Source organism: Necator americanus, chromosome X (assembly GCF_031761385.1).
Source record: "Necator americanus strain Aroian chromosome X, whole genome shotgun sequence".
NCBI classification, from domain to species: domain Eukaryota; kingdom Metazoa; phylum Nematoda; class Chromadorea; order Rhabditida; family Ancylostomatidae; genus Necator; species Necator americanus.
The window spans coordinates 6,392,903-6,415,032 of record NC_087376.1 but is presented as its reverse complement, the minus strand read 5'-3'; the positions used below and the strand labels follow the sequence as shown (position 1 = coordinate 6,415,032).

At 37.3% G+C, this 22,130-nt stretch overlaps 2 protein-coding genes across 4 annotated transcripts in view; one reads left to right on the top strand and one right to left on the bottom strand.

The window, feature by feature from the left end:
• Positions 1-17,061, top strand: part of RB195_021639 (uncharacterized protein) — a gene marked incomplete at both ends in the record, with an annotated part of 42,534 nt that extends 25,473 nt beyond the window's left edge. Inside the window, 23 exons of one of the 3 annotated variants that reach the window (XM_064208486.1) lie at positions 1,814-1,878; positions 4,764-4,872; positions 6,211-6,286; positions 8,220-8,372; positions 9,777-9,924; positions 9,990-10,101; positions 10,778-10,878; positions 10,936-11,041; positions 11,815-11,892; positions 11,964-12,070; positions 12,215-12,247; positions 12,400-12,480; positions 13,463-13,682; positions 14,234-14,316; positions 14,419-14,530; positions 15,013-15,057; positions 15,205-15,357; positions 15,422-15,577; positions 15,956-16,082; positions 16,153-16,221; positions 16,379-16,531; positions 16,691-16,772; positions 16,982-17,061. In XM_064208486.1, the coding sequence (XP_064064365.1) occupies positions 1,814-1,878; positions 4,764-4,872; positions 6,211-6,286; positions 8,220-8,372; positions 9,777-9,924; positions 9,990-10,101; positions 10,778-10,878; positions 10,936-11,041; positions 11,815-11,892; positions 11,964-12,070; positions 12,215-12,247; positions 12,400-12,480; positions 13,463-13,682; positions 14,234-14,316; positions 14,419-14,530; positions 15,013-15,057; positions 15,205-15,357; positions 15,422-15,577; positions 15,956-16,082; positions 16,153-16,221; positions 16,379-16,531; positions 16,691-16,772; positions 16,982-17,061 (2,449 nt within the window). Of the gene's footprint in view, positions 1-1,813; positions 1,879-4,763; positions 4,873-6,210; positions 6,287-8,219; positions 8,373-9,776; positions 9,925-9,989; positions 10,102-10,777; positions 10,879-10,935; positions 11,042-11,814; positions 11,893-11,963; positions 12,071-12,214; positions 12,248-12,399; positions 12,481-13,462; positions 13,683-14,233; positions 14,317-14,418; positions 14,531-15,012; positions 15,058-15,204; positions 15,358-15,421; positions 15,578-15,955; positions 16,083-16,152; positions 16,222-16,378; positions 16,532-16,690; positions 16,832-16,981 lie in introns of those variants that run through there. The other 2 variants (XM_064208485.1, XM_064208484.1) reach the window with 2 other exon arrangements.
• Positions 17,062-18,449: 1,388 nt separating this feature from the next.
• RB195_021638 (uncharacterized protein) lies at positions 18,450-22,130 on the bottom strand (the record flags this gene model as incomplete). Its single annotated transcript, XM_064208483.1, has 9 exons — positions 18,450-18,587; positions 18,657-18,798; positions 19,524-19,716; positions 19,837-19,930; positions 20,415-20,562; positions 20,731-20,867; positions 20,925-21,106; positions 21,756-21,894; positions 21,957-22,130. The coding sequence occupies 9 exons, from the start codon at positions 22,128-22,130 to the stop codon at positions 18,450-18,452; spliced, it is 1,347 nt and encodes a 448-aa protein (XP_064064364.1).

Here is a 22,130-nt window from a genome sequence, read left to right as displayed (position 1 = left end):
TTGTTTCGTTCGCTTTCTCTCCTTCTCTCCCACCGCCCTCCGATGTCACCGCATGCACTCTTCAGCACTCCATTTGTGCGTATGCAAATTCACGCTATCTGACCCGACACGAATGGAATTCGCACCGATTGCACCGATCTCCGTCCTTATTACTTAATATGAAGTGACGAATTTATTAGAAGACATTGGTAGCGAGAAAAGTAGGCGTTGGGCGGGGCGACGGCATACGGAAAGAGATGTGGACGGCGCAACGTTTTCGTACTTGCCGGTCCCATTATGATCATTTTTGCTTCTTTTGTCATTAGGAGAAATCGAACAGTTCTTTGGCACATCGCAGTCTGGACCATTGTCAGTGCCATTATTCAGATCACACTTTTTTTTCCAATCAAATCTTTAGGTTTTACTAATTTTTTGAAAGATCTTCAACCTCATCGTTATTTATACATCTTTTCAAAACATTCAGTTCTTACTGGATGCTAATTCAAAAATTCAATTCCGCTTTCCAAGCTTCACCTATATTTTCCTAAGATACATTCAGTTCAATTAATTATCACCTATCACCATATCTCGGAATGCATGGAATGTGTATCACTTCGGAGCCCAACGTTCCAGAACTTGGCAATAAATCCATATTTATTGCTATAATTATGTTCATACTTGAATATCATCGCTATTATAATGCATACCAACAATTATGGTTTTCGAATAGAATTTAGTTATTGTCGTCTCGCCAGGTGTTGATTTTTTTATTTGCATAATGAAAACAACTTTTATATCCTTTTAATACATAATTTACGTCATTAGCGCTATGTAGTATATATTCTTGTTGTAACTTTTTTCGAAAATGAAAAAATCAGTTTTCAGTTCATATCCGGGTCCCGATTCTTTATAATTTTCTGATTCAGACAAAAAGCGTTTCCTTGTCTTCTTTCTTTTTCTGGTACACCATTGTGAATAAATAAATAATGAATAAGATGAATCCATGAGAATTTTGGTTCGATCATTGTGATCTACTCAGTAGATGTCAAGTTACGTCAATTAATATGATCCAACTTGCAATTGTCACAGTCGTTGAGTGCTATTTCCTTATTATGTTCTACCGTCGTCTTTTTATTTCAATTCTTTGTACCTTTTTCTTATCTTTATTTCTCTGTATTCTCCTCTTTCCTATAGCCATTGCTACTCTCGTTCTCTGCTCTTTTTTTAAGAAAACAAATTAAGTGTAATTTCATGGGAAAAGATAGAAAAAAAAGGTTTGAAATCAACGCTAACGTATCGTTACACTATTGTAAGGGGTGAATGGAAAGAAATTAGTATTCAGTATTCCCACTATCCGATATAGAGTCATCTCTGTAGTTAAATCGTTTAATCCACTTAATCTTTTCCATCACTAACACCTCATTTATAATGGAAACACCATAGCCTCAAAACCGGGTCCACAAACACTTCATTTATGGAATGACGATCGTTATTGCAAATGCACAACTAGCCCCATATGGCATGCATAGCGTTTGAAGGAGATGAGGGCAGCAGCACCACCAGCAGCAGCAGTTTGACTGGAGGTGATCGAGTCGTAATGCGCGAAGAAACCTCCTCGGAAGATTACATGCTACACTCATAAATATACTCGTTCATAATTATCATCCTATTATCCAAATCCTTATTCGATTTATTTCATCTACACACCATTACTTCTTCTTATCTTTTCGGAAATTCTATCCATAGTTTCCTGATTCGTATCCGTAACGTAAGTACACCAAATGCACTTTACATTAGCGTCTATTTTGTTTACCATAGTTCTTTTTTTTTCCAGGAGCTGCAATGCTATGTGGCCGGTCTTTGTTTTAGTCTTGCAGACGGTGTCTGCTTTACGAATGGGTAAGTTGTTCTGTAAACAATTTTGTTGTTTTATTCTTATTTGTTTATTGTTGTGCTACCCGTCAAGTAATACATAATCTCTAATTTTTTTCTAAGCTTCTCTGCTTGAACGTCGTTAACTATCGTGAACAGCAGCCCGTTCATTAACATAATTTCAGTCTAATCAAAAACATCATGAGAACGCACTAATAGGATAATTCCCGTCAAAAGCGTTCCTAATCGCTCCAACCGGGGGCAGACGGGATGAATTTGTACCCTCCCTCTCCCTGAACCCCGTAAACATGTTGCAGATGACATGAGAAATTAACGCGAACTGTTGCTGTTCCTAACGAGGTTCTCATACGCAATCGATCCAGAATCGAATATATCGAGTTCTGTCTATGCGAATAGTCGAGTAGATCATAGCCTTAACGATTCTATCCGGTGAATATCGATAGAAAGGAAGATCAAATATGATTCAATTCTGGTCTAAACATCTTGGGAGGTAATCGAGTATTCAAAATTTCTCTCGCATATTCTGTGCTATTCTCTTTTCTGCTATATTTGCCTTCACTGATTTCCTTAATTAAAACCACATTCTTTTAAAAAATTTGAGGTTTGTTTTTGGAAAGAAAAGGTCAGAAAATTTAGCTTTTTTCCATTATGTTCCAAACTCTCCCAAAAGAATTGTTTTGGAAAAGTTTGTTTTGGAGCACTCTGCTATTAACGTTTTTGTTTATGCTCATATTTATAGCTTTTTGAAGATCTATTTGAATGGTGCGATCCTACCACACAAATTATTAGTTTTTTAAACCATTTAAAAAAATAACAGTTTGGACATTTTTTAAACTGTCGATCCGAAAAAAATGACGTTTCAAATCTATAATTTCCCTGGAAAAATTATTGTCGTCAGCAATGTTGAATGCGTTAATGTAAAATATCTTTATACAGATAAATCGGCCTTATTTTTAAGGATATCAAAATGATGACCGGGGTATGTCATTGTTTCTTTACTATTTCAGTAAATTTATGTTTTTTCTATAACTCTTGGGAACTTGGCTTTTCTTAAGCTGATGTTGAAGTCAAGGAAGGTGGAGTCCTCAGAGAAGTTAGTCAGAATTAAAGGATTTGCTGAGAAATCTAAGAAATTTCTCGCGTACTGAAATGAATTAAGAGGAGAAAACTACTCTGTCACGGATGTTATAGAACTTTGGATGTGCAGCAGTCTTTCTAGCTTGAAGAGTCGAAGAGTTGCATTTTTGGATTGTCTTTCCTGTAATTAACCAAAAAAAAAAGTCTGCTGTGTTTCTCTCCGCTTTTTTGCCTCCTTCGCTCTCATCCTTACCCTGTCACCAGAGATGACCTTAATAGCAAGGGAAATTCATTGAACATGTTTATAATGGTGCCGATCGTAAGCTCACGAGCAGCCGCCGCTCAGTCGGCCCTCGCTAATCCCACACAATTCGTCTATGCCAAAGGACCGACCGCAACAGACGGGGGGCCAGATATCCGATGAATAATTGTGGATATGCACATTTATCGAATTACTTGCATTCGGAACACTTTTTTCTTTTGACAACGAAATAAGCACGACATTGACCTCACTTTATCACACTCAAACTGAGAAATGACAACAGAGAAAAGACATGTGGGACGCATGTGGGACTCGCACTACATAGTGAAAAATTGCTCTTTTTCCTACAGCGGCTCGTGCTGCGGTTTCTTGATGGTTTCAGTGTCCGTTCTGGTCGTTGAGAGATGGGAATTGTGCTACGTCCGTCCGAATGTTTAGTGGTATTGGACTCGGAAATGTATACCAATAAGAATCGCTACACTTTGCGAGGAATCCTATATTAAGTCAGGGATGATGAGCAAATTTACATGCAAATACAATGTATATGTATTGATTGGCTGAAATTCACGCAACATTTTAGCTGATTAAAATGTATTGACATAGCAGCTTTTAGATCTTCGAGGTGAACTCTGATTAGATAAGTTATCACTAACGTTCCGTGGATGGGTCGGTGTTGACGCGTGTCATTCTTTGAACAAAACAGCAGTTGGGTGAAAGTCCATTTCAATTGCAACCACAGCACAGAATGCTGATTTTCCAATGAGTTATGCTAGGTTGAGGAGGTTAGGTGGCGACGGTGAAAATATTCATGATTACATCAATGAAAGAAAAAAACGCACAGTTAGGAGAATGATGAAGAAAATGATTTTGAAGAATTGTTTGCATTGGATTATGCTCCAGCGACAATGGGAAAGAGACATATTTTTGTTCTTTGCAAAAAAAAGGAACTAAATTCTTCTAAGCTGCTGAGCACTATGGATTTTTCCTAGTACCATGATACATTTTTGATTTGATCCCTACAATTTTGACTCTTGTTCGGTTCAGTTAAATTCAACAAATTGGTCTCAGGTTATTATTATTATTATTATTATTATTATTATTATTATTATTATTATTATTATTATTATTATTATTATTATTATTATTATTATTATTATTATTATTATTATTATTATTATTATTATTATTATTATTATTATTATTATTATTACTGTTATTATTATTATTATTATTATTTGAGGTTATTCAATGCAGAGTTTTTAAGTGGGATGCTGCAAAGTGTGGCGTTTGCCTTCTTCATTCTTAGCATCCTTGGATTTCTTGTAAATCAGATCTGAACTGGTTCTTATGAGGACAACTCGAGAGACCTACAATAACGTCCAAAGTTACTGTTACACTCACGTTACTATGTGATCGGTGCCGCCATGCGCGCCTAATAGGCAAACGGAGATAAGACATCTAGTGATTTATCGCTATTACTATAAACCTTCATCGAGGATATGATGAAACGTCGAGGTTATGAGGGACACACGACCGTATCCTTCAATTACAGGTGAATGTGAGCCAACAGCTCTTGGTATGGAATCGGGAGAAATCACAGATGCGCAAATCTCTGCCAGTAGCAGTTTTGACAAGCAAAGCGTTGGACCACAAAATTCTCGGTTGGTTATCCTGAACGTTTTTCACGTTCTTTACGATTCCCTTACGAAAATCTTGTTATGAGGTAGATGAGTTATGTACCGGGAGGCTGTAATTTGGTGTAACAACGCCATGTCGGTGCCACAGATGTTGTTGGATCGGCTTGCATTTACGCGATAATGCATCATATTGAGATGAATCGCTACGAACAATGTCCAACGGGGCATTCGATGACGACTTGGCGCCTAAGCCGACATTTTATTGTGATTGGAACGGGGATTTGTGAAAATTGAAGAAATCCGAACACTAATGACTCATTTCAAATGTTCGACATATGGTCTTAGCCATAAAATTGACCATACCGACAAATTCCATTACAATAGTTATCTAAGCTCAAGGTAATACGCGAATTTATCCTAGAAGTGATGAACGAAATTCTTTCGTGTTCGAACCTCAAATTTTAAAAGATATTTTTGCTATGCTTCGTATTCTTAGAGTTGAATCAAATCATATTTTAGTTTGAAGCTTAGCTCATCCTTGGAAAAATTATATTTTAGCATTTTAATTACTTAGATATCAATACTGTAACATGTAATAACCATTCGTTGGTTGTTAACGTCATTTTCTAAAAATTACACTGGTTCGATGATAGGCAGCATTGACATTGCAGAAGTATCGAAAATGCTGTTGTATTGATCATAATAGTTTCAAGATGCTACTAACAGAATACTATCTAGCTGAAAAAATTGCAAAATACTAGTTACGGTAAGGTAGAATGCATTTTTAACTCATTCTATAAGATATATCCATAAAAAAGTGAGAAGTCTCAATGAATTTGTCAAGTTTCAGTGAAGGCTAAACAAGAAACTGTTCTTAGGATGATGTCCAGCTGTAGTCAGAAAGTGACATCTTTCCATTATCTCCGCAAAGAATCCAGTAATATCCTCTACGACGTTCGGTTTTCTGTGGAATTTTTCACCGCACTTTTTTTCAGAAAAATAGTTTTGCCCTCTGTAGTTAAGAGGAACTGACACGAAAGCTGTCAGGCAAATCACTTTTTTTGGTTCCCTCGAGGCTTCGCTTAGCCGGCAAGTCTACAACTCTTGAAGACAGCTCGATGTTTCCTGAATATTAATCATTTCGAGAAGTTGGAGAACATAGTGATCCACGTAAAATTTCCGATTTTCGATGCCTCATTAGCTTTGTGCTGTACATGTTGTGCATGCATGACCTTTTTGTTCATGCATACTACCTGTTGTGCGAACGCTACGCTTTCATGGATAATTACGGGTAGTTATTAGCACCAACCTCATTATTCGATGCAAATTTGTCGTATTGTTCGACGACGGAATACTTTGCAGGATTCGAACGGAACTCGCATCCGGAGCATGGTGTCCAAAACCACAAATACACAGTAGTAGTTATGAATTTCTACAGGTACATTTTATTGTTTTCGTTAGGGATTAGGTGAATGAGTGTTATTAAAGCCTCTTTGATGGCTTACACACTTATGTAAGCACACAAATGCTCCGTCATACAATGGCGATAACTCTTTACGAGGTTCTCTCACACGCATAACACCTGCGTTAACAGCATGTGGGAGGGAGGGGGTTCGTCGGCCTCCATGCGACGCAACATAGTTCGCAGGATTAATGACGCGTAAGACGAGGTGTCCGAATAAGCTCCGGCACTCAGCCCGAATGAGACATGTGAAGGCTCGAAAAAGGGATGCGAACGAAGCCAAAGAATACACAAAGACCAAACAAAAACGATGAAAATTGCAGTAAAAATGTAAAGGATGAAGAAAAATGGCTAGTAGAAGTAACTACGTTGATGGAACAACTAATATTCAATAAACTTCCCATTTGTTACAACGTGCTTTTGTGTGAACTCCTTAGATCCCTGAAAATTTCCTCTAAGAACTGAGGTGGACATAGAAAACTGATGTTTGATAGCCGAAATGAAATTCACTTCATGTTGGAAGTCTAAATACTAGTTAAATAGAGAAATGCTTCGAATGAGGCCAAGATTGCAAATCTTTTAATGATCTAAGTCCCTTAAAAATACAAATAATGTTATTTTGGTGCAACATGAATTCATTGTGAGCAATACAAAAAAGACGCTTACCACCAGAATTTTTAACTTTAATATGGTTTCGCGTAGCTTTCAAGATTGGAATTTACTTGTCATCGCAACCTTCCAGCATTTTGCTCCTTTTTTTCCAAATCTGGAATTAGCTCGACTTCGTGACGCATTTATCCAACGAAACCGTTTTCAACAAAGTTGTCTAATCTATTGTTCGGTAATCTATCACATTGTCCCTTTTTTCGATGTCTATGAAGTATTCAGCTATGAATAAGTTAGGGTGACAGTTGATAAGTTGCCAACAAGCGTTATTTGGCAATAGCCCGTAAAAGTGCAACTGAGTAGTTTGCAGACGGATTGTAAGTGATTTTTCTTCATATTTTTGGCAACTTATCGACTACGCTATCAAAAAAAAAAAAACTTTTTTTGTGTGGAAATTCTGTAATTAAATGTGAAATGTACCAGAAAGTAAATAATTGCTATAAATCCACAGTTTCAGGAAAAAAAAAATAGTTCTTTTTCTTCCCAAAATTAGCGGTTTCAGTTACACTCCTTAGTCGCTGCTGCTTCTCTACAATAATATTATTCCGAACGTATGTAAATAAGTGAATACAATTTCTTTCGCTAGGAAAGTGAAAACACTGTGCTTGCAGGTGCAATTCTGTGGAGTTTGATGCAAAAAAAAGTCATATTCCCGAATGTTGTCATGCGTGAACGTCTAATTATTTTTGAATCCGAGTTCTATTTGAAAACGAGCTCACCATCTTTTTCGTAAATGAAATTTTCTGCCAAAAAACCAGCTCTTTATTGGATGGAGATCTTCGAAGAATTGTGGCTAGTATCTAAGCATTTACTTCTAAGCACTTACTTATGATCTTACTGCCTTATCCGTAAGGTCTATAATTAGATAATGATAATATGTGTACTAGTGGCAAATTCTGGATTCTAATCATAGAATCACTTCAGTAATTCCTAAACCGAAAAGATGTTTTCAAACAGTTGTCAGAATTGCAGACGCATTATTCATAGCCAGTTTACTTCCTTATTGCATCGCGAATTAGATGGTGTCCTCAACAAAGCGCCGAATGATCCACGATTTGAATGCCAGCATATCATCAACCTCATTGCGATGTGTGCATGTTGGCGAATGATCACCTGTCACACATTCCCTTGAGTGCTCTTTGTTTTCGAGGACACATAGCATTTCTTACCGCCTGCCAGAAATGGAGTAATTAAAACGCTAGTATCGGTCATCGTCAAAAACAAAACTTCTTTGAGATTTCAGATAAACCTCGAAAACACCTATCTGGTGACAGCAGTAGAAACACAAGGACGATATGGAAATGGAACAGGTCGAGAGTTTGTCTCCGAGTACATGATCGACTATCATAGGCCAGGAAGTAAATGGATACGTTATCGGAATCGAACAGGTCATACGGTACGGGATTTGTAATTTTCTTAATTGGTAGTTTATCTACAGAAATTTCAAGCAAAGAAAACATCCAAAGAGTCCGATAATTGCTCATAAAAAGATGTGATAACAAATGACCTTTTGCGCCTTTGCGCAATGTTGTGATAAGAGTTCTATTCATTGACTGCAAGCATGCTTGAAATGTCAGGAATAAAAAAAAATACTAAATTGTTTACACCATTTCTATCTAACACCTATATTAATACTACCACTTTTGAAACCTTTTTTTTCAAGATCATAATGCTTTATGATCATCTTTTTCCAAACCGTATGCTTCTCTGTTCTTGATAAAAATTATGTATTAAAAAATCTTTTTCAATTACATAAACTGAAATTTGACTCTGAGTTTGAGTAAATCTAGCTCGAAAGGAAAGTTCAATTCGGATATTCACATGAAATATTGGGGAAAACAATGTGGAACATTTTTTTTCAAAAAATTAACATGATTAAATAATTTTTTTCGTGTGTTGATTGATTCCAATTATTTTAACTAATCAGCTGTTCCGGTTTGGTTTTCAGTGCACACATAGGGACGTTTATGCTCTCTGAATATTCGTGTTGTTCCTCGCCACTTTTTCCGATTCGTTTGCGTGTTCATAGTTCTGAAACGAAACTGTGGTTGTTAGTGGATTTATGGCCAATAAACCTGACTATTTCCAATGCATAAACCACTCGAACTTCCCATTTTAAAACTCGAGCTCTAATAGCTTTCTGCAGGTAGTAATTGCCGGCATAAAACAGCGCGAAACATCCATGTTTGGTCTCGTACCTTGGTATGGTAGTTAACGAAGAAAAGGTCATAATTTTTTTCGTCACATTTGTCTTCAAAAATTTAAAGAGATCACACTTTAAAAAAACGCACTAGTTTCGTTGAGAAAATGAGGTCGTATTTTAATTCTGGGAAAAAGAAAGAGTTGATCTTTCAGTGAAAGAACATGTTAGCGACTTTTTTCTTTGAGATAATGTGCATAGTTTGTTGTTAAAAGCATTCAAAGCAATTTTTTTTTGAGTTTATGAATGTTTCGAGGATGGTAAGTATGTGCAGCATCTCCTTGCTGGTGCGATACATTTCCATAATCATAGTCATGTCAAATTAAGGATTCAATTAGGCGAAGATTTTTTCGCGCGCTACTACTGCCAACTTGAATAATATATGTGCATAACAAGTCACCGAACTTCCACGCCATTTAGCGGATGATGTTTGACCGATTTGTCACCACCAATTTTTCATGCACGACTAGCACATTTTCCGGTACCGTCGGCAAACATTTCTTCATATTTACCAAATCAGATCAGCTGATTGCTACTGGTTGTTTATTTAAAGAATGTGTTTGGATAAATACCTGATTCATGATAGATTGTTCTTCTCAGCTTATGACTGGAAATGACGAAACGACACAAGCTGTTTTACGTGTACTCGATCCACCATTAGTGGCATCCAGGTTACGAATCGTACCCCATTCAAGGCAAACACGAACGATTTGCTTAAGGGCCGAGTTACACGGATGTATCCATAAAGGTCTGAGTATATAATCTATAACGCAATGCAATGTGGGAGTATTTTCTGCAGCATATGTTTTTCAGATGGCCTACTGTATTATTCTACCCTTCCGGGAGGATCGCGTGTTGGTGATGCGGATTTTAGGGATCCAACATTTGAAAACAGTGATTTGTACACTGAAACGGGAATTAAAAGGTTTGTTTCAAGGGTGTAGTCCTTTCTGAAACAAAAACCTAACTACATAATATATTTTCGATATGAATGTGCTTGTTATTAAACTTTATTTCCTAGTGGTTAGACAGTTTGTTCACCTTAGCTTCAAATCATTTTCCATCAACCTGTTCTACTAGTTCTACTTAATATAAACTGTTTCGCACACACACATAGTAGCTCGTACATGCAGCCAACCAGTTCAGAAAGAACCTGCTACTTTTTTTCTTCATGGTTAGTAATATACCGAACTCGTTTTGATTTGAATTAGTTGTGAGGAACTTTGTTAATTCAAGTTTCGCACGAATGTGTCCAAAAAAAGATCGAGAACGTACTTCCCAGAAGTGGATAGACTTGTAACAATAATGGAAGAAGGATCTTCTCTCTGCTATTTTTGGATTTTTTGTGATCTGTGCCCTTCTTTCAATTAGATGATAATCCTTCAATGTATAAGAGTATAAGTAGTTTCACTCAGAAGTTTTTTTTCTCATGTTTTGCTTTTTTTTTAAATTAGCTATGTTCCGCTCTAAACCTTCTGTAGTGGTTAATTCTTAATTATGTGATAGTCGACGGAAAACATGCGTGCAGTAAAAGTATGAGGACTTAATGGGATGCCCTGAAAGTAAGTATTAATAAGTATTAAATAAGTATTATTTTCCAGAGGTCTCGGACTACTTAGCGATGGTTACGTGTCGGACAATTCCCCTTTCGATGAAATGAATCCAAATGGTTCATGGATAGGATGGAGTAAACATCATACAGGTATGTTTCATTTCTGAAAACGTTCTCAGAACTCTAATTTATCCCGACATTTTGCAGATGGGACAGTAACGCTCCTCTTCGAATTCGATCAGTTACGGAATTTTTCCGAAATTCTACTGGCTGCTTACGGTCATCGTCTTAACAGCATTGATGTTATTTTTAGGTGAGTTTAACGACAATGGCAGTAGTGGTGGTGCATCTGCTCATGAAGAGGAAATAAAACTGCTCGGATGCAACAGTAATCCTTGTAAATCTATTGTTGTTGAGCTATATAACGTCACAAAAGAGCTAAATTACGCAGCCACCATTCGCATGGTACTCGATGCGCACGAACATTATCCTGGTCGATTTTAAGGATTGATTCTTTTGATTAAATCCATTATAATAATTGATCTGAGAAGGGTATGTAAGAGAATTGTTTTGTGTATGAAACCGTCTGGATTTCTGTTTTCTTGTTATGCCAACGAGGTTTACGTGGAACTTTTTTATTGGCCTGACTTTTCGACAAACTCAACAAAAAAAGAAAACATAAATACACTTCCAAATGCCGAGGTTTCAAGAAGAGAGGACTTGGAGATTGTCTGGATTTCATGCGTAAACCATTCAACAAAATGAACGAATAGAAATAAGTGGTGCCCGTGTCCTATTATATTTCTATGTATTTATACAAATTTTTGAAAATTAACGGTATCTCTAGAATGATTTCGAGATTTAAAAACAATAAGAATTAAACTTTCTGGGTAACTGATCAAAATACTAAAGAAATTCAATTTGTTTCAATTTATCCAAGGACGTTACAGTGAATTTTAGAGCTGCTAAACTGTTTTTACTTCTGAAATCCTCGTTCAACCTCAATTTTATTATTTCAATTTTAAATTGGTATATCAGAGTTAATATGATTCCGGTTTTTTTTTTAAATTTATTCCTTTTTTTCAGCCAAGATGGCACTAATTTCTCACTTTCATCACAAATTTCTTCGTTAAATCGTCCTTCGGCAAATAATACTGCAAAGAGGTTTGAGTCTATGATTTCCGGAAGGAAAAGAAAAATGAAAAAGGAACGGAATAAAGATAGCGTAATTGTAGGTATGATCTCCGTATTCCACTTCACAAAAGAATGGCGAAGAAGATACGAGTGACGATTACCTTCACTGCTGACTGGCTGTTCCTAACGGAGATTCACTTTTCATCCGGTATGCGATATATATTCGCTTAAATCTGACGAATTTAACTTAAAGGGGTCAATGTAGGGGATCAATTCATTAATTTAATTGTAATTGATGTTGTGACTGGAAAAACGTGCAATTTTTTTTTCGTGAAATTTTCGGCTTCTTTAGGTCCATTACACGAGGTCCCGATAGGGTATAATCGTGAGTTAATTGAGTTGCAAATACCAATACTGTGTGGTTTCCTAACTATCCCATTGTTCTGTGTGGCTGTTGTCCGATATATTTCCCTCTTTATCATGGTTACGGTATTAGTAGATGTTTTATTTTTTTTTTCGGTAACATTTCTGTTACAGTGTTCTACAACGAGTCATCTTCAAATATTGTTGTGGAAGAGAACACGGTGTTTACACGTAGAGGTTTATTCAGTGTTATTGGTGGGTCATTTTTGCTTTAAATCAAATATAAAACTTACAGCTTTTGAGGCTTAGAATAAGGAAAAGTTGCGAAAAACTGTGACAGCCCTTTAGCAAGCTCCTTCTGGAAGGCGCTCTTCGTTAGGAATGTGTGCGTTCGGTAAATTGTATGATTAGAATTCGAATCGTCTAGGAGTGAACTGTATTATCGCGTTATTAAACAGCAAAATCCAGCAAGAATCACCTTGTAAGCACAACATGATTTACATAAATTTAAAATACGGAATAATAAGTCAAATTAACTAGGAGTTTTAACGTGGTCTAAGGAAACATTAACGATCACCTGCTATCGTATGACTATCAACTTTGAACTTGACTTTTAATTGCCTCCGCTTATCCTTTTCGATCCAGAGCAAAAGATCGCACAGAGTTCATTTAATCGTCGCTATCAGCCTGAACCGGCTGTAGACACCGAACGCGAAAGTGTCTGGTAGTTCAGCGTGACGAAGCGGCGTGATGTTACCAAAGACTGTATGCCTTCTAGGAATTTGACCTGTCAGATAATGGGCTTCAGCGGGTCGTTGAACGAGAGCACCTTTTTGGAACATCTGAAAAACTGGTGCTATATAATCGTGAGAGTTATGTATAGTCGGCTCAAAACGACTTGAAGTTTTGCGTAGTTGCGTAAGCGGCGCTCGAAGCAGTACGGTAGAGCTGACGGCTGCGATCGAGGTGGGACCAACGCTGAATCTTCAGTCCTATTGGAGTTACCAATCGCCCCACCCCACTTACGCAACTGTACCCAGCTTCAAATCGTTTTGACTCGACTATACCTTGCATGTGCCCAGAGATATACTCAAATGCCTCATTGCACTTGCGGTACAAGTAGTACCAACGCATGCAGGTAGCAATCAGCAACAGTACAACTGACACGCTAATTTTTCGCATAATGCTTGAAGTCAAGTTTGTGTCTAATAATATAAGCTACAGTTTTTCATTTCAGTACTCGTTGCACTATTCATACTACTAACAGCCATATTATGCGTTATAATCCTCATGAGAAGAAAGAAATCCGAAGATAAGATGGAAATTTTCGAACGAGATATCCGTAGAAATCTCATAATCACTCAAGTTGGCGGTAAAACTGCAACTGAAGTGCTTCCATCACCATCAGCTCATTTGATGGCAAATTTTTATTCATCGGATAAGACAACAAGCACAAGGTTAGTTCTATACCTGTTTTATTCAGCAGAGTGCTTTTATTTGCATTGAGACTTAAGAATGATGAGAGGCGTGACCATTGGTTGTACGCGATTGGTGGTTACAGAACGTAACAGGTTATGTCTGGCCATTCAAGTGGTTTGCACACGACGACTACGTAGTGAATACATTGCTTGAGAAAGGGCATTTTCTTCCGCGAATAAAATTTAAACAGCTGGGAAGGGGAACAGTTAGGACTAGTGTTCTTTTTTCGTAGGGGTTTACAAAGAGTAAGGTTATTATGGGTTCGCCAAAGACAACCGTATGCTTCTTTTCATATTTGAAGCATAAGATATCTTCTCAAATTTTAAATTTCTTCACAATTTTCTCCTTTCCACAAGTTCTCCTTTCAACAACGGTGAAATTCTTTCCATTGAAACTTCTTTAACTCCTTCCCTTTCTTTTTTGTTCCTAAGAATGTTGACAAACCTAATATCGCAGAATCACGTTAGCGCTACGAAAATTCTGTAGAAATATTGCTCAAATCTACATACTTAAATGCACCAATTTTCAGTTTGTCTTCAAAAAGTGCATCACCGAAGTTCGGACCTGCAACATGGAATGATTTCCATTTTCCACCGCCGCCATCTATTCCAGGTTCTTTTTTTTTCTCGACGAAATCAGCAGTCCATTCATAAGTGCATACAATCCGGTATGCAGTCTGGAATTGCACATAAAATCCGACTGTACTCGTTTCAGATGAGAGAATCTACGCGCAACCGAATTTCACGCTGCCATTACTGAACGGAGGGCTCAAGAAGGACTTGGAACGTGCAGGGACTACAAAACGAAACTCACGACGTGAACCTGAGTTTGTTTATAATTGTCTTTTTTCTGTTTACCAAGAATTGTTACAATCAACAACAGAAGTTTTGAAATTGTTGAGAAACTTCTATTCCGAAAATATCAGTGAGTGGAGTTATTGGGAGCAACTTCTTCATATTTCCGAAGTACCCTACAAAAGACCATAAGATATGGTTTAACTGTAGATGACGTTAGAAGTGGATAAAAAACTGGATTCTTAGGGCAAAATTTTCGCAGATTTATTTTTTGTTCGAGAGATACGTTTGGTCTTTTTCTTCTCTTCACCTAAAAACTCACTGGTGCATCTACCAAACAAATGTCATTAATGTCGTTAAATATACTCAAAACCTCCGTTCTAGTTCTCTGTGTTAAAAATTTAAGGATTTAAACATTTTATAACATTTTATAAGATATGTAAATAAACGAACTAAGAAGTAATAACTGCTTTCGAGTTCTACCTACAGAAGACCCCATCAAAACTACTTTCAGCTACGTCGCCGTTCACCACTATGCAACCATACCAGTTAAAGATCAGTAAGTTTGCAAATCTTACCTAACCATTAATAGGTTTTCCCATTCCTCGTTTCTTTGCTTCATCCATTTGCAGTGAATTTTACTTTCGTATTCTACAGAATTCCCTCATTTTCAATACAATCTAAAACCTTTATACTGAGAGTTCAGGGCTGAGAAGATCAGGAGAATATCTAGTTCTCATTTAATCATGGGAGCAGATCTTGGTGAAGGAAAGCACACAATTGTACGGGAATGCAGCGCACCTGGATTAGGAACTGTAGCTTACAAAACCATGAAAGACCGACATAACCCGCATGCGAAGTAACTAAGCTCTTCTTCTTCTTCTTCTTTCCGGAGGTTGTAATTTATTCTATAAATCATTTAGGAGTGCTCTTATGGATGAAATAAAGATGTTGTCTCTCACGAATCACCCACATGTCGTTCAGCTTCTAGCAACGGATGAAAACAATGGACTTATCCTTGAGCTTGTTACAAATGGAAACGTAAGGGAATATCTCAGGATGGAGCGGATACAAATTCCGTAAGTTACTCATGTATTTCGTGATGAAAGTCACTGAGAAAATAAGGTAGTGAATCGATAATTGGCGATTTTCACAATCTTATAGTTTACTTTGGCATAAACTAGATTTAACGGATTCGGAGGAATTCTTCAAGAACTAGAAGGGTTCAAGTGGAGCAGACTGATCGTTGAAGAATTATTAGAACTCACAATAGTCTCGATCGTGACTGTATACCTCGATAGTCCCTTTCTAATTTTTGGGCAAAGATGATCGTTAAAGTATAGCTTCAATCGTGTTTAGCACTGGTAGTGAATCCAGCAAACCCGTGTAGCATGTACCACGTTCCTATACGTCTAAATTCCTAGCAATACGTATCCACCAAGTGTTTCACATTCCAGAATCGCGAAACTGCTTTCGATCTGCGCTGATGTATGTGAAGGTATGCGACATCTTGAGTCAATAGGTGTAATTCATGGACATCTCACACCAAACAACATACTAATAGATGAAAGCATGCGAGCGAAGGTCAGGTGTTTACCGCTCTAATATATCATGTACCTAATTCTTCTCATCCAGAAATTTTAATTTCTTACAGATTTCGTCACCACGTGGACCTGCACATCATGCTCAGCTTCGATATAGTGCTCCAGAGAGCATCCTTAAGGTACAATCTCATCATTGTTCTCTATTATTAAGAGTATTTCTTTGTAAGTTGTCAAGTTCGGACGTCTTTCTAGTGCTAAGAACATATAGATATTTTCATGGAAAGAAGAAAAAATATCATTCATTGAAACTTCATTCATTCGTTCGCGCACATTCAGAACTCCTTCTCCTCACATTCGGATGTTTGGGCTTTCGCCGTTTGTTGTTGGGAAATTGCTGAAACCTCTTGCACAAAGATTCCGTTTGAATCGTTTTCTAATGCGGATCTTGTTACGAACGCTCAACGAATGCTGAATGGTCAGGATAACGCGGTATGTTATACAAATACTTCTTTGATTGGTATATTGAAGCAAAGGAGTGGGTCCCGGGACCACATTTCAATGTTGGATAAGTTTTTTAGCCGTTTAGATGAGCTCTTCCATTCTTCTTCTTACGAACTTCCCTCAATTTTTCCTATATTACAATTCCAGGTTGTACCACTATTCACGGAATGCATTCCTCGGGGAGTTCGAGATGTGTTTGTCCGATGTTTCGATGTGGAACCGCAATCACGTCCGCTATTTGCCCACATATCTTATTTTATGAGCAAGTATCATACTTCATTAGATTAGTATATTCACGGCAATCCATCAAAAACAGGAGAGAAAGCTTTCAGATGTGATTCTCATTCATAGAATTCCTCGTATTTAAGTACGTCAGCTTCAAGCAAAAAAAAATTAGGATATTTTGTTTAGAGCAAATTTGAGAGGTATGCAATTTAGTTGACTATGACTACACTCGAGTAACAAAAAAGGTAGGATCCCAGCTACTTTTCCTTTGGTTAGCTGCATCCGTCCGTTAGCGACGTCGAGTGTCGTGAGAACCGCACAATTTCCTGCTTTCTGTAGAGAAGTCCACATTGCTCTGCGATAGGAATCCGGACAACGTATCTCGTTCGGATATGCCTTATCTACCCGCACCTAGTCATTTTCTTTTCGGCTATAATTTTGTTGGTTTTGTTCATTCATCCCCAGGCGGTGCCTTACCGTTTTGTTTGCTCGCCTCCAATCTCTTTCCTTGTATATTTCTGCCATTAACATAAAATACATAGTATACTGCCCAGTTTTACTGCGCTCAAATACCCTATGTATTATTGCTGTCATGTCACAATTCAGTTCTGGATGTTTAGTTTCGCATATTCACTACCAACAACAACATAGTACCATAATTGTTCGCACGTTTACCATTTCTTCTTCGTCACGTGTACTGTTTTGTTTCACAATTCCGAGGCAAGCACTCGCCGAAAGGCCCTAAATGCGATACGAGTATTGTTTGTAAAAATTGTGTTACGTTCTTAGTGAGATAAATATTATTATTATGCGAGATATTTTGCCACAAACTAACATATAGTAGGATCAAAACAACATGAAGTACGGTACAGTTGCGTAAGCGATTGCGCTCGAAGCGTAGCGGTTAGGGTCGACTGAGGACCCTTACTACCACAGCTCATCGCTGCAGTTCGCAATGGTTCCACCTCGATTCCATCGGCTATCCGAGGTCAGAGGGTGCACGATAATGTGCGCTAATGTTATTTTGTCGAGAATGCGTAGTTTAGAGGAAATTGGCGGTGTGAATTTTTAGAACTGAGGTTCATCCAGACAATTAATAGATTGCTAAATATTCCGACACTACTACTATTATCAAAAAGAGTATATCGCTCTATTGTCAATTCTCTACTCGGTCACAATCACTGATTGAGCGTGAGCTTTCCTTCCGGTTCTTTAGAAACTTCGAAAGTGTTCTTGACACAAGCATACTGTGAAAAAAATATAAATACACTGTGGAAGCGAACGCGTTAAAATCACAGGATGAGTTCTAAGTTCGTTTTTTTTCTCCTTACGAAGTCGCAGAGGATATTTTTTTTCCTAAGATGTTGAAAATTGTTTCCTGCTTTCTCAGGGACGCATCAGAAAAGAAGAATACTCTGAAATGAACAAATGTAAAATAAGTAGGAGAACTTTGATTTTGAGCGATGAGAAAACTCGTAATATTTGTGGTGCCTAATCTAATTTCCTGTAAATTCAAAATTTTTCCAGAACAACTGTCAACGTTTCGATGAGGTAAACAACACAACACATAAAGAATTTTTATTTCTCTGATTCAGAGAACGTAACAAAAATACATAAAAAAAATAGGTACCTAACTAATTAGTAACATCTATCTACCCTATAACTAGATAATATCTCTACTTTAGTCGTGAGTTTTTTCAATATCTTCTTGATTGACGTCAGCTGTCACTTCGGCTGGTGATGTTTTGAATTTTGAGCAAACTGACACAACCAAAAATATTGCGCCAACTGCTGCGAAGTATACTCCATAAACAACGAACTGTAAGAAGGAGCAGTTGAAAAAGGGAAGTCGATGAAGTAATGGGAAGTCAACAAGTAGCACAATCACCTGTGTCCGCATATCGAGGTTTAATCCATGAGAATCCGCTACAACAAATGTTAACAACGTCTGAAGAACGACAGCAACGAATGTGTTCCAGCCGAATACGAGTCCATAGTTGGTGGAAGTGAGTTCAATCGCAATATTGCAACTAAAGCCAGAAGAAATTTGTTCCGAATATATTACTTTGAATAATATTGCTTTAGGTATTACAAGGGTCAATAATGTGTGCTGCTGCTGCTTGTAAAAGTGGCAGCAAAAATTAAAAGATTGTCGAGATACTATAAATTTAAAGGTAGGGTATCACAAAAATGACGAAGTGCGGAAAACTGATGGAGAACATAGAGCTCAGGGTATAAATTACGAATACGAGCAAGACTCTGCTCAATTTCTCCTAATCGTCCTTGAAAAAAACAGCGTGAGAACGGGCGTTTGTTCCTACGAAGTACGTGAAAACGCCCCTGCCCTGTGCACGCCCCACGTCACATGAGCCACAGGAGCTAGCGGTCAAAGAACAGCCAAGTCTCTTCACCAGCTCTCTCAAGTAAGACCAACAAATGGGCTGTTGATGGAACTGAGGGTATTCAAAAAGGTGCGTTCTGACATACCCCATAGGAACAAACACCGTTCCCACGCCGTTTTTTAGGACGATTAGGAAAAATTGAACGGCCATATATTCGTAATCTACACATCGAACGCTATGCTTTCCATCAGATTTCCACACTACTTCAATTTCGTGATACACTATTTTTGAAGCCTATGTCGAGTGACGAATCTCTGACGACAAGGAACTCCGCCCGTCGCAAAAAAAAAAAAATGAAATACATCTGAAAACCTATGAAATACATATCTTACTGTATATAACTGTGATCTTACCTTGCCGCTGTTATCAGCATATTGTAAATGGATGTGACGCAAACATATCCTACGTAAGCTAACACTACATAATTGGTCTGAGATATCACAGCCAGAATAACAGCGATCAAGCATGAAGATACAGTTAACGTCAGCTCTCCATATTTGATCCAGTCAATAGCAGCAAACTGAATACCGAACGCGAGGATGGCGCCTACAAAAACGAAAGTGAAAATTTTCTCTCGTAAATTCGAAAAGAAGAAGGTGACATAATTTTTGCTGAGTATTTTCTCAAAGGATGAAAATCAATACAGTGAACTCTTTATTTACATACCTACTAAGGTGTTCATAAACTCTGTCAAACCATTTTCAACATTGTCCGGATTAGGTTGCATTTCAAGCCACAAAGCTTGTATATAATTGTAAACCTAAAAATGAAGTTTAAATCTTATAATGCAAAGTCCTCGCTAACCCCAGCTATTGAATCAGTGGCGGTGAAATTTGGGCAAACAATTTTTTCTTACAGAACTAGTGGACTGTAGAAATTGAAAGAAGTTTCAGATTAATCCGAATAATGATCTAGAAAATTATAAACGCTTTAAATTAGTTCTAAAGACGTGTCAAATAAAAAAAAAAACGACGCGCGAAAACGGAATGTACGTAATTACGGTAGCGTTCATTAGAGGAATGGCTACGAAAAGTGGGAATCTAGGCTACACATGAAATAAAGACTTATAGACAATGCAGTTCATCGTGTAGTGTAGGAACTATTCCAGATCTCAAGATTTTGCCCATATATTTCCACTTATAGTTTCTATCACCAATATTTTTGAAACATTCATTCATTGTCTTCAAAAGACACAAAGGAAACAACAAAAATTTGAAATAAAAACTTGAAACTCAATATGACACCTGAAATATTCCACAACTCGCAAAGGCCCACCATGCGGACCATTTCAACACCACCATATTTTCTTTGAAAATCTGGAAGTTTTTTAACGTAGTGATCAAATAATTGCGTACACCACGATCAAGTTTCCGACGTTCGACTTCGCCTCGCCTGGAATACGTGTGGATAGTAGAGAAAGAGCAGATTCTTCAGAGAATTTCTGTTCAAACAAGAAGCAACTAATCTTGCTAACTAAACTAACCAACAATAATTAGTAATGTAGAAGAGCCGTTTCAGATCAGAGCAAACGTGCACGTAGAGGAAGAAAGTTTAACTCACGTTATATTCTCCTGCCCAGGCTGATTATTTTGATTGCTCACAAATTCAACCTGTACTTCTTGTTGAATTTCTGGGGCAGGAACACTTGGAAGTGCAATAGCAACAAAGAAAACAATACATACAGCTGCTAAAGAAATCTGAATGTAATAAAATTTGCAGTACCTCACTCCATCGAACAAATTCAGACTATATACCTGATTCAGCAGTAGATAAGATCCAGTCTGAGTGGAAACTAGGATCTGCGCTAAACCGAATGCAAAAAGTTTTCCCACGAGAGCAGCACTTCGGATATATGACGTAACTCGTCTGTACTTCTTTTCGTCCACAACTGCGTACAAGTAGGAATAATAGGCGATTTCAGCGGCTGATGCGAGCCCTAAGATAAAAATATCATCAAGTAGCTTAATTTAAAAAGAAAAAAAAGTGTATCGGTTGAGAATTGCTTCAAAATTCGTCATTACACAATCTCAGAACTTGATAAGAGTTCAATTACTACTTTTTCTTCCTAATTACTCGACACAAGACTGATGCAATCATTGTTAGAAGGAGTGAAAATACTTAGAATAATTTGTGAAGAATCTAACACAAAAAATAGGACACCAATAATTTATCATTAATATTTTAATACATTAATATTTATAACTCAGACCAAAATTTTCGAAAACCTTTTAAGTTCGCCTCTGCCCCTTTCAAATCTCCTGCATGCAAAAAAAACATATTGCAAACCTCTACATAGAAATTGTTATTCTATAGAAGTCTAGAAATTAATAGCCGTTAACATGGAATGCTTTGTTGTTAGCTTGATGTATTTATAATTTATTGATCAAATTTTGAGACCATATAAACAGTTTCACTCAAAAAAGTTAAATTTCATTGTTGCAATTGAGAAGGTGCATTGGTTCGAAAGCGAACAGAAGACGTTCCATGCGATCACGAATTCCTCTCTCTATTAACCAAAAACTGCGTTTTTCGCGAAATATAATTAAACAGTAGGGTAAAAACAAGAGAAATCAAAAATATCGTACCAAAACAGATCTGCATAAGTTGCATCTGACGTACACCTTCACCCCAGACCAGGAGAATCCATGTAAGGGATAAACATGCACCTTCGAGTACAATAATTGGCTTATAGCGGAAAATATCTGTCAGAAAGAATATCGGCACCTAAAGTAACGGATATTAGTGAATAAAGAAAAGAGGTACAAATAAAACGCTAAACAACTCACCAGAAAAATCATGTACGAATAAGTCCAGAAAGGGAAAATTTGTCCATATACTTCATCGAGGGTGAGGTTCTTATAGTGTGAAGTGAGGTATGGTGTAAGGAATGGGGTGGCAGGTCGAAACTCTTTGAGTACACCGTAGATGCATACTAGGATCGTTGTTGTTTTCCAGTGCAT